We start from the raw sequence: 15,917 nt of genomic DNA, 5'->3' as shown, positions 1-15,917 counted from the left end.
AGCAGACATTTATTCACATGGAAATCTTGAATAGAGCGGCAGTGTGTTTTCGAACATTGTTGTGTTCCTCTGGAACGGCTTCACATTGAGATCCCCTGGCCGGCTGTTGTTATCCGCTGCCGGAATCTCACTGTGCTAGGAAGCATTCTCGGGGGTATGTACACTGGGGGCCAGAGACAGATTGGTAATTATGAACGAGAGAGAGAGAGAGAGAGAGAGAGAGAGAGAGAGAGAGAGAGAGAGAGAGAGAGAGAGAGAGAGAGAGAGAGAGAGAGAGAGAGAGAGAGAGAGAGAGAGAGAGAGAGAGAGAGAGAGAGAGAGAGAGAGAGAGAGAGAGAGAGAGAGAGAGAGAGAGAGAGAGTCTGTCTTGTGACTAATGGGGAAATCTTGCATAAGGAGAAATCAGGGAACTGCCAGCAGACTTCAGGAAGACATTGTTTTTTAACTGTTGGCACTGTATGGTTTGTTATATTCTCTTCACACAGTGAGCTGTAAGAAAATAAACATGAGTTGGGTCTAGACATTTCAGAAGACTTGTATGTCCAACAGGATCTCTGAATGTGTTGAACCGTGGAAATGTGGTTTTCTAAGCCATTACTGAAATCCAATTCATCATAAAATAAATAATTGCTGCTAGAATTGCTGCTTCTGTCGTTTTTATTCAGTTTTTTGAAGGAAGCAATTTGTAGTTAGCTGAAGGAGACAAGCAAGTGGGCGGCTATATAATACATAATTTTTCTGTGGATTGAATTGACCTTTCTTTTTTTTAACACCTGCCCAGCCCGCCTCTATTCCATTACTATCTTTTGTCTACCATTACTTTTAATCAAACTTTTTTTCCAACCTGCGGTGATGACTTTTGTGTCAAATGATGCCAAATGTTGCAGCTCTCAAATGGATTTGCTCTCCAAAACAATTTGGCATGATGTGGCAAAAAGTCCTAGTGACAGTGAAAAGGCATCATTGTCCAGTTTCAACACAACAAGCTTAATGGTGGAAACCAAGCGAATGCCACTAACGTGTAATTCATCGTGACCTATAAGTGGCTCACTGTCTTGTAATTAATCTAAAGGCCTATAGGTGTCTCACTGTAGATACTAACGTATAGTTCGTCTAACGGCCTATAGGTGTCTCACTGTAGATACTAACGTGCAGTTCATCTAATGGCCTATTGGTGGCATGCTGTGGTTGGCTGCAAAAATACCATTCAACTGGAAAATTGTGACTCAAAGCTGTCAACAGGACCTTTCCAAAATATAACGCAGAAAGTTAAAAGTTAACTTTCTTCTTTCTTCATTCGGTTAGAATCTCCGGCGGCTAGTTCATCTCCAACTTATCTATTTTGAAAAGGTCCCGTTGTCAGCTTTAAGTCATTAAAGAGATAAGTAGTAATGAGTTTTGAACTTAGACCACTGTGAGGCAGCCATTAAATTCCAGCCCTCATTGAGCCAAAAATGGACTGGTTTCACTCCTGGTTGCAATTAATATCAAGCAATGGTGGCCCCCACAATGTGTAATTTAGGGCTTCGTAACGATTGTCTGTGAATCAATGAGCGACGTCACAGACGCTACGTCCATATTTTATGCGGAAAAAAAACTGGTTGGATTTGGTGTAGTAACCTTCTAAAGTAATTATTTGAAATTTGAAATTGGAAATATAAGTGTGAGCTGAACCCCCTGATGGGGATGGACAGAGGGTGCACTCACACGTACACAAATATCACACACACACACACACACACACACACACACACACACACACACACACACACACACACACACACACACACACACACACACACACACACACACACACACACACACACACACACACAGAAACCCCAAGCACTCACACCACACTCACACACAAAAGCACCCACTGAAATGAGAGCCTGATGATATCATCCGGGACAATGTGCTTGTTGTGTGAGTGCTGCTGGGTGGGCCTGCCCGAGTCCAGAGCACTGTGACACTCACCTTTACAGTGGTGATGTAAAGGTCCGCTGTAAAGGTTCCCAGCAACAAATTAACCCTTTGTGTTGAATTAGTAACCAATCAATCTGATTCAACAGAACATGAACGACCATATACGAAAACGAATACCTCTCTAGCCATTCAACGTTCTATTCACTATTCACCACTCTAGCCCCCATTTACGACTCTAGCCACTATTCCCCACTATAGCCCCTTTTCATCACTCTAGCCCCTATTCACCGCTATAGCCAATTTTCACCACTCTTGCCCCTATTCACCACTCTTGCCCCTATTCACCACTCTAGCCCCTGTTCAACACTCTAGTAATTATTCACCGCTCTAGCCCCTATGTTACGGTTGGTGAAAAGGTTGGTTAGGACCCAGGATGCAGAGACAGAGACAGTACGGACAATCCGCGGTTTATTGTCAGTAAAGGAGAACTCAAAAGATAACCAGCGGGCAAGGCGAAGACAGGAGCGGGTGGGCGTAGCTGGCGGAGGCACCGGAGAGTGTTGCGGTCCGGGGGTGGTCCACTGGCGAGGAACTGGCGAAAGGATAACACAACGTTTAGGAATCACAAAATCAGGTTAGGGAATCGAGGGTCAATGTACACACGTCAGCCAAAATACCGAATGAGACGGAATAATCTGGCGCCGACGAGAAGTCCCCGCCAGGCTTAAGAAGGAGTGTGATTAGTTGATGAGGTCCAGGTGTCCCACGTTGCGGTGCCCAGCTCCGCTCGCCACGCCCCTCACCTGTCTAAGAACCAATGCCTGGGGAGCAAATCATAGAGCAATCGCGACACCCTATTCACTGTTCTAGCCCCTATTCACCACTCTAGCAACTATTCAATGTTGTAGCCCCTATTCCCCACTCTAGTAACTATTCAACGTTCTAGCCCCTATTCCCCACTCTAGCCCCTATTAGGGAGAGGGAGAGAGGGAGAGAGAGACAGAGAAACAGAAAGCGAGAGGGAGGGTGAGAAACAGATACCCATCATCTCCAGAGGCACCAGAGGCACGCCATGTTTTCTGTTGTGCTTTCCAGCTGTCAGAAGACATTTCCACACATCCCTCTCTCGCCGGTGTGTGACGTAGCCCATTCTCAGGGTAAAAAGTATTGCTCGACAGAGGTGGCTGCGGAGCCATGGCCCCCCCGCCTCGGGTCTTTTGATACAAAGGTTTTCAGTTTCAATCCACATTCCACAGAGGGACCTATGCCCCTCTTCACCTTTAAACAGGCGGTGTTGATTGCGTTTGGCTTCGGGCGCAGCGAGCACCAAAACAGGCTTATCAGAGAGCCAAGCAATGGCACGCTCACCCCTTTTGCTCATGAGATCACAGAGGGGAAGGGGCCCTGTATGTGTACAGACCCTCGGGTCAACGCTGTGTGTTTACGTTGACTGTGGGGTGTAAGAAAGAAATCACTGAGGCTGTAATGATAGGGTCCCGCTTGGCTCTTACATTCGGAGCGTATTTTGAAACGGTGAGATGTGTTTGGGTCGGCTGTGTCTTCCAGAGCTGACCGCATACCGTACGGAGGGAAACGAAGCTGTCTCGGCTGTCTCAGCTAATTACGGTGCAGTTTTACTAAACACTCTTTGTCCAAATGTGTCTCTCTTGCTCTCACACTCGCTCTCTCTTTCTATTCATTTCTATCTCTGTGTCTCTTCCACTGTTTATTTTTTCTCCCATAAATACATGTCATGCAACCACACAATCATACACACGCGCATGCGTCTGTACACACCCACACACACACACACACACGTTTGCACACACAAAACACTTACCTTAAAACTATTAATATCTACTGCCTACCTCTCCTATCCACTGAAAGGTTCTTAGTATTAAAATAAGTTGTCCCCCGTTTCTCCAACTCTTGAATATCAACTTTGTCTTACTTCTGTTTCCAACTCGGCTGGGGTTTACGTGCATAAGGAGTTTAATCTCCCCCCTCCCAAAATGCAAATGTACAAATGCAAAATTGCGTACCATCTACAGCCTCCCGGAGCGTATTCACTGCACCAGATGGGCTTGGTTAGAGTATGTCTATGGTGTTGGGGAGCCATGGGGTGGTGAGGTGTTGGACTCGGAAACAAAAATGCGTACTACCTATTGTATTTTAACAAAGAGTTATGAAAAATATGGAATGTCATTCATGCATGGTATGAGCATGGACCAGAGGAGAACCCACGCACGTCGTCAGTTAGTAGTTGTGTGTGCATGCCGTCCACAACACATGGTAAGCAATGGGCCTTCTTTGAAGTGGAAGCAACAGGGGGTGTTCCTCCGAAAGATCCTTGGGTTAGAGTTGAAGACAGGAACAGAGCTGGGGTCCCAGCATGGATGGGCTTCAAGTCTATTATTCCTTTTCAGTCAGGCTTTCATCTTAAACGATAATTCTTTAAAGAGTATGTTTATTTTGGCCTCACATCTGTCTGCTCCTCATCAGCTGAGCCTAAGGAGTAGTGTGCTGAATCTAACAGCCAAGGGAGTGTTAATCCTCCCCCCTCTTTGGTTAGGTGCCAGAGATCCCAGACTTTGGAAAAATATTGGGGTGTGGTCAAAAATAAGTAGAGAAAAGCATGATATGTACAGAGTGTAAATTACAGCAAACCACTTTTAATAAGTGGGAAGGATACATGGTAACGATGCTGTTGTAGCCGCCTATGTCTCAGGCGTGGGACGAATGAGCTTTTACTGTTCCCTCCTCGGAGGCGCGTGACCTCAATGATGTGCTGGTAGAATACCAAAACGGGAGGAGCAGCTCAGTTCTGCTCCTCTCTCCTCCAACCTCCTCCAAGTAGTTTGTTTCACGTGGGTGGATTTCCACCCGTCGCTGCTACCTCTCGTCATCTCTGTCGGTCTCATCTCTGCCTTTGTCACCTTCCTCTTTTCATGCCCTCACTACACCACTCTGTGTGCGTGTGTGCGTGTGTGTGCGTGTGTGTGCGCGTGTGCGCTGTGTGTGTGTGTGTGTGTGTGTGTGTGTGTGTGTGTGTGTGTGTGTGTGTGTGTGTGTGTGTGTGTGTGTGTGTGTGTGTGTGTGTGTTCTGCAGGAGCTGCTGAAGGACCCTCTGTACATCGGGCTGAGACACAAGCGAGTGCGGGGCCAGGCCTACGATGACCTGCTGGACGAGTTCATGAAGGCTGTGACCGACAGGTGGGAGTTGCACTGCACTCCCCCCTCTCCCCTCTTTCTCCCCCCCTCCCTCCCTCCTTCCACACACATATTACCTCGTATAACTCCTCCGATGATGTCTGCTGCTGTCACCGATACTGATTCAACTTACAGCTGTACGGGGATCAACAGGTTATGCAGAGCATATTTGTTAGATGAGTTGGTCCAGACAAGCGATGACCTGGTCTCGACCAACGGATCATGGCCTGTCCGGTCCCTCTCACCAAACAATTGATCCCTTGCACTTGATCCGCACAGGGCAATGACCTGAATTACATAAATCAAATGAACTCCATCGGAATTGGAAAGGGTTCGAGAAATATATTGAGGCACATGAAGAAGGTGCTTGCTGCAGTGTTGGACAACACCGGTTCAACACCTTTGCTAACAAGAATCAGCCGGCTACCACCAACGCGTCTGGTACCCTATAGAGCACCCTGGCCCAATGGTCGTTTTTGTTGGTCTCTGTTGGTGTTGATGTGTTTTATCCTGCATGCCGCCTCTCTCGCTCAGATGCCACCTCTCTCGCTCAGAGAGTAAGAGAAAAGTAAGTGAAAGTGAAATAAAGGGAGAGAGAGAGAGAGACTGAGAATAAGAGCAAGATAGACTGAGAGAAAGAGGGACTGAGAGAGAGAAAGAGAGAGAGAGACTCTTGGTCTGGGGCCTCTCCAGCTGGCTTCAGAAGAACCAGCCGCCACTCTTTAATAACCGGGTCGCCTTTTCAAACTATAGGGAGGTGCAATGGTTTTTCCCGAAAAGACGACGCATTGGTTGAAAATAAATAATGATAGGGTTTGATTTGAATGAATAATTACTGTCCCTCAGAAAAACATTTGTATGTTTGGCTTTCTAAGAAACCGGGGGAAAGAGTTCAGGTAATTTGAAGCCCCACAGCTCATCAGCAATGAGCATAGGACCATTTTGTCCAACAAAAGGCCACCTTGAAGATACATGCTTTTGTATTGAAGTTCTTGAAACGTCTTTAAGGTCTGCTAACCAGTCCTCCTATTGAGAACAGAAATCGTTCTTTATTTTTTCTCACCTGTACAAGCAGAGGTCTGTGGTTGTTGTTCTTCAGCATGGTGTCTGCTGCCATTCACAGTGACAGCTCGGGAATTGTTATTTTCTTCACCCGTTGAAAGTGAAAGGGGACAATATAAGTATTGGTTCTACTAGGAGGGAGACAACAGGCTCCTCTGGTCTCAGTGAGTTCAGGGGTCGCTACCGTCCTGTCAGAAAGCAGAAATACCGAAACTTGGACCAAATTGGACCAAACTTGGACCGATATATGCCGTTGTTGTTTTTGTGGGTTTTTGTCGTAGTTCAAAAACTGTCTGTTAAAAAACGGAGCCACGACCCAGACTTTTGATGATATCCGTTCCCATCGATCAAACATTCCTTGCTTCCTAGCTCTATTGAAGATCAATGATGACCGATGCGGGGCAAGGGGAAAGAATGCAGCAGTATTTGCGTCCATAATGACAGCGGCGGGATTTGAGAAATAACGTGTGCTGAGAGACGTGGGTTCTCTGGAGACCACGAAGTTGGACGGAGGATTTATTAAGAACCGGCCAATGCAGCCCGCTAGTATATGCACACACACATACACACACAGACACACGGGTCGGACAGCTGTGTTTGCACAGAGGTGCCCTTGTCTTTGACCTTCTGTGTGTGTGTGTGTGTGTGGAGGGCCTTCCTCCTCGCTCATTCCTTCCCCCGCCAACACGCACACTCTTCTTCTGGTCCTCCCCCGTGAGCCTCGGGGGTATATGGGGCTACCATGGCGATCCCCCAGACCCCGGCTCGGGTTTCATTAAAACCTCCAACGGAGCCCGACGAGTTTCCTCCAGGTTTCTGGGTCACGCGTTAAAGGACTTCTCATACGGGACCTGTCTCCGTGTGCCGACTCATTGACTTGGCACAGTCTCCGATGCTAATAATCCCATCCCAACAGTATACCATAATATCCCGAGGTTGCACCACAGCAGCTACAAGGCATCTAGTGCCGTGGTTGGAGTGTTCTCGTCCCGTGTGGCCCTCTGTTTGGCCCTTTGTGGTCTTTTTTCCATGACGAGGGTCCGGCACCTTTAAGGTCCCTGAACACCACCTTCTCTGGTCTCTCATTCATTGCATCCACAAGGGCTGGGGAACTCTTTCTTCATCCTAGTCGTCGTGGTGATTCTTTACGAGATATTGGGTCTAGGACAGACTCCTAAATGCAAAGAAGCATGGATAACCATGGATAACCCTGTTTGGATTTTTGCATACACCAGTCTCCTCTCTGGTCGAGTGAGCAATGAGAACTCTACCAGCCTTTAATATTTAATGATCCAGAATAGGCTAAGGGATTTTCCATTACAACGTCTACTAGCAAAACAAAAGCAGAGGGGAGGTCAGTTTCTCATGTTTTAGATTGGCTTTGTACCTTACCGGTGCAGGGGGGTTATTCTCATCCAAATGCCGGGCCAAAGGTCGTTCCCTAGTTGTGTTGTCCTGGCCTGCTGGCAGGGCCAGAATATATAGCTGTTGACATTACACTGGAAGAGGAGAATGTAGAAGTTCTGAATCTGTAATCTGTCTTGGGTAGATAATAATACTTCTTCTTTCCAAACCAAAATGTGTTCGACCAATATAGTTAGTTATATAGTTACCTATAAATATGAGATTGCTTTCCACAAAGGCCATGGAAGAGGAGAGTTGTACAGAGTTAATTCCAATATATCCCTTCTCTTATCAGACAGGTAGCACTTGAACTTCTTTACTTATTTCTTTCTTATTTTCTTTCTAAACAATATGAGGTAGAGAGAAAGAAGTGAACCGTTCCTTCTTTCTCTTCCTACTATTCTCTAATGGTTAGAGTTACAAATCAGTGAGTGTCTCGGCTTTGTCCTCTGTGGGGTTCTGTGAGGTTGCCGGGTCCATTCAGACAGGGGAAAAAGTGACGGCTTTGGGAACGTGAGAAAAAGTTTCTCTCTGTCTCTCTTTCTCTCTCTCTCTCTGCATTTCACCCCAGCGAGAGTCGATGCGAAAATAAACAGTAAATCCCGCAATATCTATTTTCTCTTTTCCCCGTTCGATGTCCAAGCCTCAAACTCCAGCCCTTGACAGCTGGAAGAGGCGTGACATCATCGCTGTCATTCGCCGCGCAGATGACAGAGCAGTCGCCGGGTTTTGTTCCGCGACTGCCGCGTTGGCCCGTGGACGCGGGGAAACATGTCCCCCTGCTGCCGAACCGAGATGACCCCTGTGGTGCAGGGGTAGATCCACACACTAGGGGGCGCTGTGACGAGGGGGCCGGCGCCATGGCAACGCAGGGCGAGCGGTACCGCCGGTCCCCCACACCGTCGCCGGTCCCCAAAAGCTCATGAAAACATTATGCCTCCACTCTGGGCTCCATTGTTTGGTCTCCACGTATGCAGCCCTTCACCGCCCGTTCCTGACTTCTCTCAGCCCCGATGGGAGACACATTTCACTCGACCGTGGGCAGCTGGGCAGCCTCTCGGCGGTGCGGGCCCCCTGCGGTGCCCGTTACTAACACACTGACCCATGAGGGACTGTGTGACGTGTGAAAGCCATTTCTGCACTTGATTGTTTTTGCTTCTGCACCCCTGAACTCGTTTGATTGACAGGCCTGCACCTGGCTGTAGCGCTACCGAAGGCTGTTGATCTACCGGTATTAGCCTGGCTCGGTTCCAACTTTCTCATTCACTTGGCCACTGAAAAGGCTGTTTTACAGCTCAAAGAGTTTCTTCTGTCGTCGCTTTAATACTGGGCTTTGACTGCCATAAAGGTTTTACTACCTGTTTTGTTGCTTTGAGATTTACAGTGCATTAGGGCAACGGCCAGAGCATTTTAACGCTATTCGGGAGGAATGTAAGGGCTTCAGTAGAGCATTGAAGGGGATTTCATCATCCACAAATGCTCTATACGAACCAAAGAGCTTTCGTACACATAGTCCAAGTGGTGCAATAATAGTCAAAATACAGTAAAGTGGTATTGTACAACGCCACTGCCCGACAATAAACTGATTAATACAATGATTCTTTAAAATCCATGACACAAAGCACACCATGAATGTACAGAACAGTTCCACATCTGTCCTATAAAGATGACATCTGTGGAAGATGCTGCTTCGCTGTCTGGAATATACCCTTTTACAGTCTAACAAAGCTGTGCTTGTTTCTGTTTGACAACACTTTGCGTGGCACACACACAAGGACACAAACACACTCATGCTCACACGCGAGCACCTCAGCATTGCTGCTGTGACTCTGCGTTGGGATGTGAGTGGTAAGTTATCCGTGAGAGCGGACGGTAAAGGCAGCACCCTGCTGGTTTAAACAGGCCACTGGGTGGGCTCAGTATTGTTCCATGTCCTCTATGAGGTATAGGAGAGTTCTGCGTGTGTGTTTGTGTGTGTGTGTGTGTGTGTGGGGGGGGGGGGGGGGGGGGGGGAGGTTCGGCCTATGAGGGAGATAAAGCACAGACCTCTGTCTCGGTCAACAGCCATTATCAGGTGCTAACATAAAGCCAGGCGAGCAGGTGTCCGCCTGTTAAAACTAAATTGAGTTGTATTGAAGTGTCCCTGCTGCGCGTCCGTGGTCCGTGGCGCGCTGCAGCGTCAAAGGTGACCTCCTCACACAACCTTTGGTTCTCTGCTGCTCCGGGGATCTTTAGGGCCGTGGGAGGGCGCCCCCCGCAGGACGGAGCACTCAAGTGATTTAAAACCCCACTGTGTCCTCAGAGACCCGGCACAACCTGCCTCCCATTCAATCTAAACGAGTCAAATAACACAACTTAAACAGTGTGTGTGTGTGTGTGTGTGTGTGTGTGTGTGTGTGTGTGTGTGTGTGTGTGTGTGTGTGTGTGTGTGTGTGTGTGTGTGTGTGTGTGTGTGTGTGTGTGTGTGTGTGTGTGGGGGGATGAGTGTTTGTATTTGTTTGTGTGTGTCTGTGTGTGGGGGGGGAAAGGGTGTTCCATGTTTATATATTTATGTTCCATTAATCCTTGGTTGGTAGTTGACAAGATAATTGTATGTAAATTAGTACATTTAAGAGGGACATGCTGTTTGAAAGCCAAGGCTCTAATATCCATTGGATGTGCATTTTGTTTTTTTCTTCTGTGCTGCATCTAATGACCAAAAGGTACGGCATGGACTGCCTCATTCAGTTTGAAGACTTTGCCAATGTCAACGCATTCCGTCTGCTCAACAAGTACCGGGACCAGTATTGCACGTTCAACGACGACATTCAAGGTACACACACACTCTTGTGAACCTGTGCACACAGGATCAAGCTGAGAGGCAGCTATTCCTCAAATGCAACCCTGTATCTGCATGCCCACAGACGTCATCGTTACTTGTACAGATCCATGTATTTGTTGTTGTCCGGTCATTCATCCATTTTGCCAAACAATCTGTTCATCTGCCACCTGTGGTCTATCTACCACCATTCATTCCTGTAATGTTCTCCTCAAGTGCTTTTATTCTAAATCTTTTGCTTCCATTGTTGAGCTGGACACAAAAAGCGTCTCGCATGGCATCTCATTATGCCTCTGAAAGCCCACCAACACAGGTTTTTATTTGTTCTGCTCCAGTTCAATGTCACCCACAGCATTGTGGTACTGAAAATCGACCCAAACACAAGCCGTATTATCCACCGTCCTCATTCCTCATCCTCAATCTTTTCAACAACCAAGAAGGTCGATCTTGAAATGAGCATCACGCTGTCCGCCACTCCCTCCAATAACGCCTCCATTGTTTTCGTCTGTGTTTTCACAGACTAATATTCCTCATGTTAACGTTGATGGACATTAATGTTGTCCTGCAGGCACCGCTGCCGTGGCCGTGGCCGGCCTCCTGGCCGCCCTGCGCATCACCAAGAGCAAGATGTGCGATCACACCATCGTCTTCCAGGGAGCCGGGGAGGTATGAGAGCTGTCCCGCGGGAGAAAGGCGTCCTGATAAGGACGCATAGGCAGGGACGCACAGGCTGTTCAGACGCAAGAGCTATTATGACATCTCACCCAGTGATAATCCGGAGCAGCCTCATCAATGTCAAGATGTGATCCTATCTATCTATCTGGGAATAATAATGACAGTAATTGCCGCGTTTGCGTTAAGTTGGAGAAAAAGGGGAAGTGGGAAGAGTTTCTGTTGCTCCAACTTGAACGCGTTCGCGCATCAACGCAGATGAGACACTTCGGAAGGTGACGTTGTACGATAACGGTGAGATTGTACTATAATGGGAACGTTGTACGATAACGGTAATGTTGTGCGATAACGGTAACGTTGTTCGATAACGGTAACGTTGTACGATAATGGTAACGTTGTACGATAACGGTAACGTTGTACGACCTTGTTGAAACTATCGGTCATCCGGCAAAACACGTATGGCTGGGAAGGGGGCTGAGGAGGAATTTGGGTTTCCTTGTTGAATCGCTTTTGTTAACATAATGACTTTTCTATGAATTGAACAATTAACCACAGTAAAAAAAAGATATAAAAAGATATATAAATATAAAGAAAGGCTTGCCCCATCTGAGAAATTGTTTGTGACGCCATTTTGAGCCAATCAGCTTTGCCCAAATCTGAGATATTGAACCGTCTGAAAGTTCCCAAAGATATTAAAAAAAAAAATACTGAAAGTTTAGTTAGCTGAACCCATACAATGTGCTCTAAAATATAAATATACATTTACAGTATAAGTGTGCTCACTCTGTGCTAATGGAACGTGTTGAAACCTTTATCAGAGCAAAAAGCAATGTTGAATGGGAGGTATTAGAATAATAGAACATTGTGCATTAGCATTTGTTGTTGACAAATACTAATGCATTAAAAATATATATATCTATACATTTGTGCTTACTCTGTGCTACTGGTACATGTTGAAACCTTTGTGGGAGCATTTCTTTCCTATAAAGGCCTGGTCAGTTGACCAATGTTGAGTATTACATTGTGTGTTATATCCAGTGTCACGGTATATCTCTTATATAGATACGGTCAGCAGTGGACAAACTCACTTGTATTCTTTACCCAGGCAGCCATGGGAATCGCTGACCTCATCACCATGGCGATGGAAAAGGAAGGACTTGCCAAGGAGCTTTGTCTGAAAAAGATCTGGATGGTGGACTCCAAGGGGCTCATTGTGAAGGTAGTCTGACTCTATGGTTCTGTGCATGCAGAGTTTGCAGACACACACGCATACACATGCACACACTAAAGCAACCAATCCCTCTCTCCCATTAGGTACACATTTGACGTTTGAATAAACCTTTTGATGGAAAATTGCACCACCTCCATACTCTTATTATTAGATTCTTGAGCATGGAGAGCTAAAGAGCTGTATTGATCTTTGTCACATTAATGTTTTATGGCAGTCTCACTCTGTCAAGTATTGGGTTGCTGTGTACAATATGCAGTCAACCAAAATGAGTAGCAGGTGGCACAAGCTAAGGGAAATATATCGGGAGGAAAGCAGAGTGCAAGAGAAGAGAGCCAGACCCTGCCCGTCTGTTATATAAAAAAAGGATTAGAAATGCATTAACTCATATGCTGAAGCTGAGCTTCCCGCCGAATTAGCTGAGACAAAGTTGAATGTGGGGTTCTGTGTTGAGCCCATGAGCCCGGACACTGATCTTCGGTCTTCCATTGAACGGTGAACATGTAATGTATAATACCAACCAAAGGTCTATATCAGTCATCTCCAGAAAGGTTTGCGGTGTGGAGCAGGATATAAGATAATATGTCATGGATTGGACTTTAATGTTCTTTCATTCTTAATGTCAACCCGACCATTGTGTGGGCACGATTTGGGAAAGTCAATTGAGTGAAAACCCTCTTTCGAAGATGAAACAATTTAATCAAACGTCGATTTTTATTTCATTTTTCATTAGCACCCTTACATTGGTGTGACTTTAGAGTTTAATCTTGCACACATAAATTGTTTGTAAGTTGTTGACATTGCCTTTTTTACACCTCTCACAGCCTAAGCCTTTGAAGGTTTGCACACTCACTCTCTCACTCACACAAACAATCAATAACTCACTTCTTCACTCAACCACTCTTTCCATTCACCAGTTGTCTTTACACATATGCAAATCCTTCCTGTTCTCTGACTATGTCTCGGTCACTGCCTCTGTGTTTGTCTCTGTCTTTGTCTCTGTGCTTTAGGGACGAGATAGCCTGACCCATGAAAAGCTGAGGTTTGCTCATGAACATCCCCAAATGAGGAGACTGGAGGAGGTGGTGAAGGAGCTAAAACCCACGGCCATCATCGGTAGGTAACACGTTTCCTTTCCATTATTCTGTAGAGCCAAAAGACGGTCTTGTGAGGATTGGAGGAAGTGAAGAATGTAGAAGGACATTTAGAAAGGAAAGCACCCTTTTTTTAATGAACCAATAATTTTAAGAAGACAGACATTTGTCTTACCAGAATACTTCAAAAGGGCATCAAAGATTTCAATGGTGAGTTTTGTTGGTGAAAGGCACCAAATTTCAAGCGAAGGGATAAAGCTGGGACCCGTGTAATTCCTCTATCAGGGACACCTGGTTCTCTGCTGAGTTTAATTGAGAAGCAGCCTTACCCCTTTCTAGTGCTTTCAGTGATGGGCGCATTATGGAGGACATGTTTGCCTATAAACATAGTTAGTAGTCTATTTTGACCGTCAAGGCAGGGACCGTCTCATTCATCTGCCAGGGACATCCTTGATAACAGCCCCTAAAGCGTTCATGTTTTTCTCCTGTCAACAGGCTTTGTGTAGTTAGCTGTAATAGATTTATATAATAATAATAATATATACATAATATTTTTACATTGTGACCAGTCTGGAGAGAAAGTACATCATACTTTCTGTACAAATCATCCAAAACACATCCATCTTAGTAAATGCATGCAAATATTGGCGATTTATGAACGCAATGGACCCTATTTTAACGGTCTGAAACGCAAGTGAGAAGTGCCAAGCGCGATGTTGCTATTTTACCGGCGCATAAATGACTCTTGTGCCCGGCGCAAATCTAAAAAGGGTTGGACTGAAGTAGCCTAATTACCCGTAGGTGTGGTTTGGGTGTAACGTGCAATAAACCAATGAGAGTGCCATCTTCCATCCCCTTTAAGAGCCATGAGCGCATTTGAATCTGACAAGTTGATATTTTGACAGCGCGTTTGCAGTCTCCGACGAGACAGATGCATGACCACAAATTTCAAACTTCAAATGGCTCAGTTTATGGCCAAATAATATGGCCTCATTCACACATGGAATAGCGTTTTCTTCCACAACTTCAGAAACACTGAGTCCTCAAATAAGTTCGGCAAAGAAAACTTAACACACATATGATATGCGGTAACTGTGGTTCTATTTAATGATATACGCAATACATTAACAAACATCGTTTCTTACCAGTATTGTATGCATTATCGTTATCGACTTGTGTTCCTAATATGCATGCGTCCCACCGTTAATGTACATTGCCATGGACTGTATTATGCGTTACGTGTTTAGTTTGCGTGTGTTTAAACAGATGGACGCACGCGCGCCTGCTTTCATTAATTATTTTACACATACACACTAGGGCCCGACCGATTTATCGGCCTGCCGATTTAATCGGCCGATTATAGCCTTTTTGAAAATAATCGGCATCGGCCAAAAAGACGCAGATTACAACTGATTTTTTTTTTTGATTTTTTTTTTTTTATAAATGTTATTGCGATTAGTATCCTGCAGATTGCGCTCCTACTCGCCTTGCTAACTAACAACTTTAGCTGGAGTAAAAAAGAGGAGATTGAATTTTACCGTACAACATGAAAGCACGCTCGCTCAGGCAGCTGCGCGCTCACCTCACCAATGTACACAAGACGCGTTGTTTGAGCATGTTGTGCCTGTTTTTCTTTAGGTCCCAGGCCATGTTAATTTGTTATACTGTAGACTCTAACGGTGAGACCATACTGCTCAGCACGCACGTGTAAGTCACTGCTCACGAGCGCAGCACATTGGGAGTTAGTTATTTATTTTACATTTTACATTGCACTCATTTTTGACTGTAAATGTATTCTAAAACACTCAAAGGTTCTGCATTCAATTCACATATTCGTCAAAAGTGTTTAAAGTATATTTAAGGTATCAAAAACTACGTTTTATATGTTGTTGTTGTTGTTTTTTTTTTTTTTTTTAATCGGCCGATTAAATCGTAATCGTAATTTTTCTCTGAAAATAATCGGCATCGGCACTCAAAAATCAATATCGGTCGGGCCCTAATACACACACGCGCACCCGCATTCATTCATTCTTTTTAACACTAACTTGCGGTAAAACAATGTTTTCTCACGATCAAATACTCATCATCCTAAAAGTTATGGGCTTGTACACGATGTCTGTGTCAAGAAAATATGTTTGCTGTAAGGGGTTTGCAGATGCATTGATTTAAAGTACAACTTATTATCGCTGTATCAGCTGTTCTTTACCAGATAATTACCAAGAATGTGTAGCTAGGTAGATGAGAGAAGCAAAGTGTGTGCGCGAGATGCACAAGCAACATTATGCATGCGCCCTTAAAATAGCATCTGAACAACGCGCCACTGACTTTAAACCAGGTATTTCCTGGTTTGTGGCGCAATTGTTTTCTGAAACTGCAAAATAGCACCAGGGAACGTTTGCGACAGAAAACGCCTCCTCCTTTCGCCGAACCGCCCCTTGGGGCGCAAGATCATTCCCTGGCGGTAGAGGGAAAAGAACGCTCTGCGGCAGTTGCAAACTAGCAG

General features: G+C 45.5%; 1 protein-coding gene across 1 annotated transcript in view; it reads left to right on the top strand.

Annotated features, from left to right (window-relative positions):
• me1 (malic enzyme 1, NADP(+)-dependent, cytosolic) overlaps positions 1-15,917 on the top strand; it is a 66,008-nt gene that overhangs the window by 42,494 nt on the left and 7,597 nt on the right. The window contains exons 6-10 of the mRNA XM_060064877.1: positions 5,036-5,139; positions 10,305-10,414; positions 10,989-11,086; positions 12,198-12,311; positions 13,331-13,436. Coding sequence (XP_059920860.1) covers positions 5,036-5,139; positions 10,305-10,414; positions 10,989-11,086; positions 12,198-12,311; positions 13,331-13,436 — 532 coding nt within the window. The remainder of the gene's footprint in view (positions 1-5,035; positions 5,140-10,304; positions 10,415-10,988; positions 11,087-12,197; positions 12,312-13,330; positions 13,437-15,917) is intronic.

Source organism: Gadus macrocephalus, chromosome 11 (assembly GCF_031168955.1).
Source record: "Gadus macrocephalus chromosome 11, ASM3116895v1".
Taxonomy (NCBI): Eukaryota; Metazoa; Chordata; class Actinopteri; order Gadiformes; family Gadidae; genus Gadus; species Gadus macrocephalus.
Note: the sequence above shows the minus strand (reverse complement) of the source record. Positions and strands in the feature narration are given on the sequence as shown.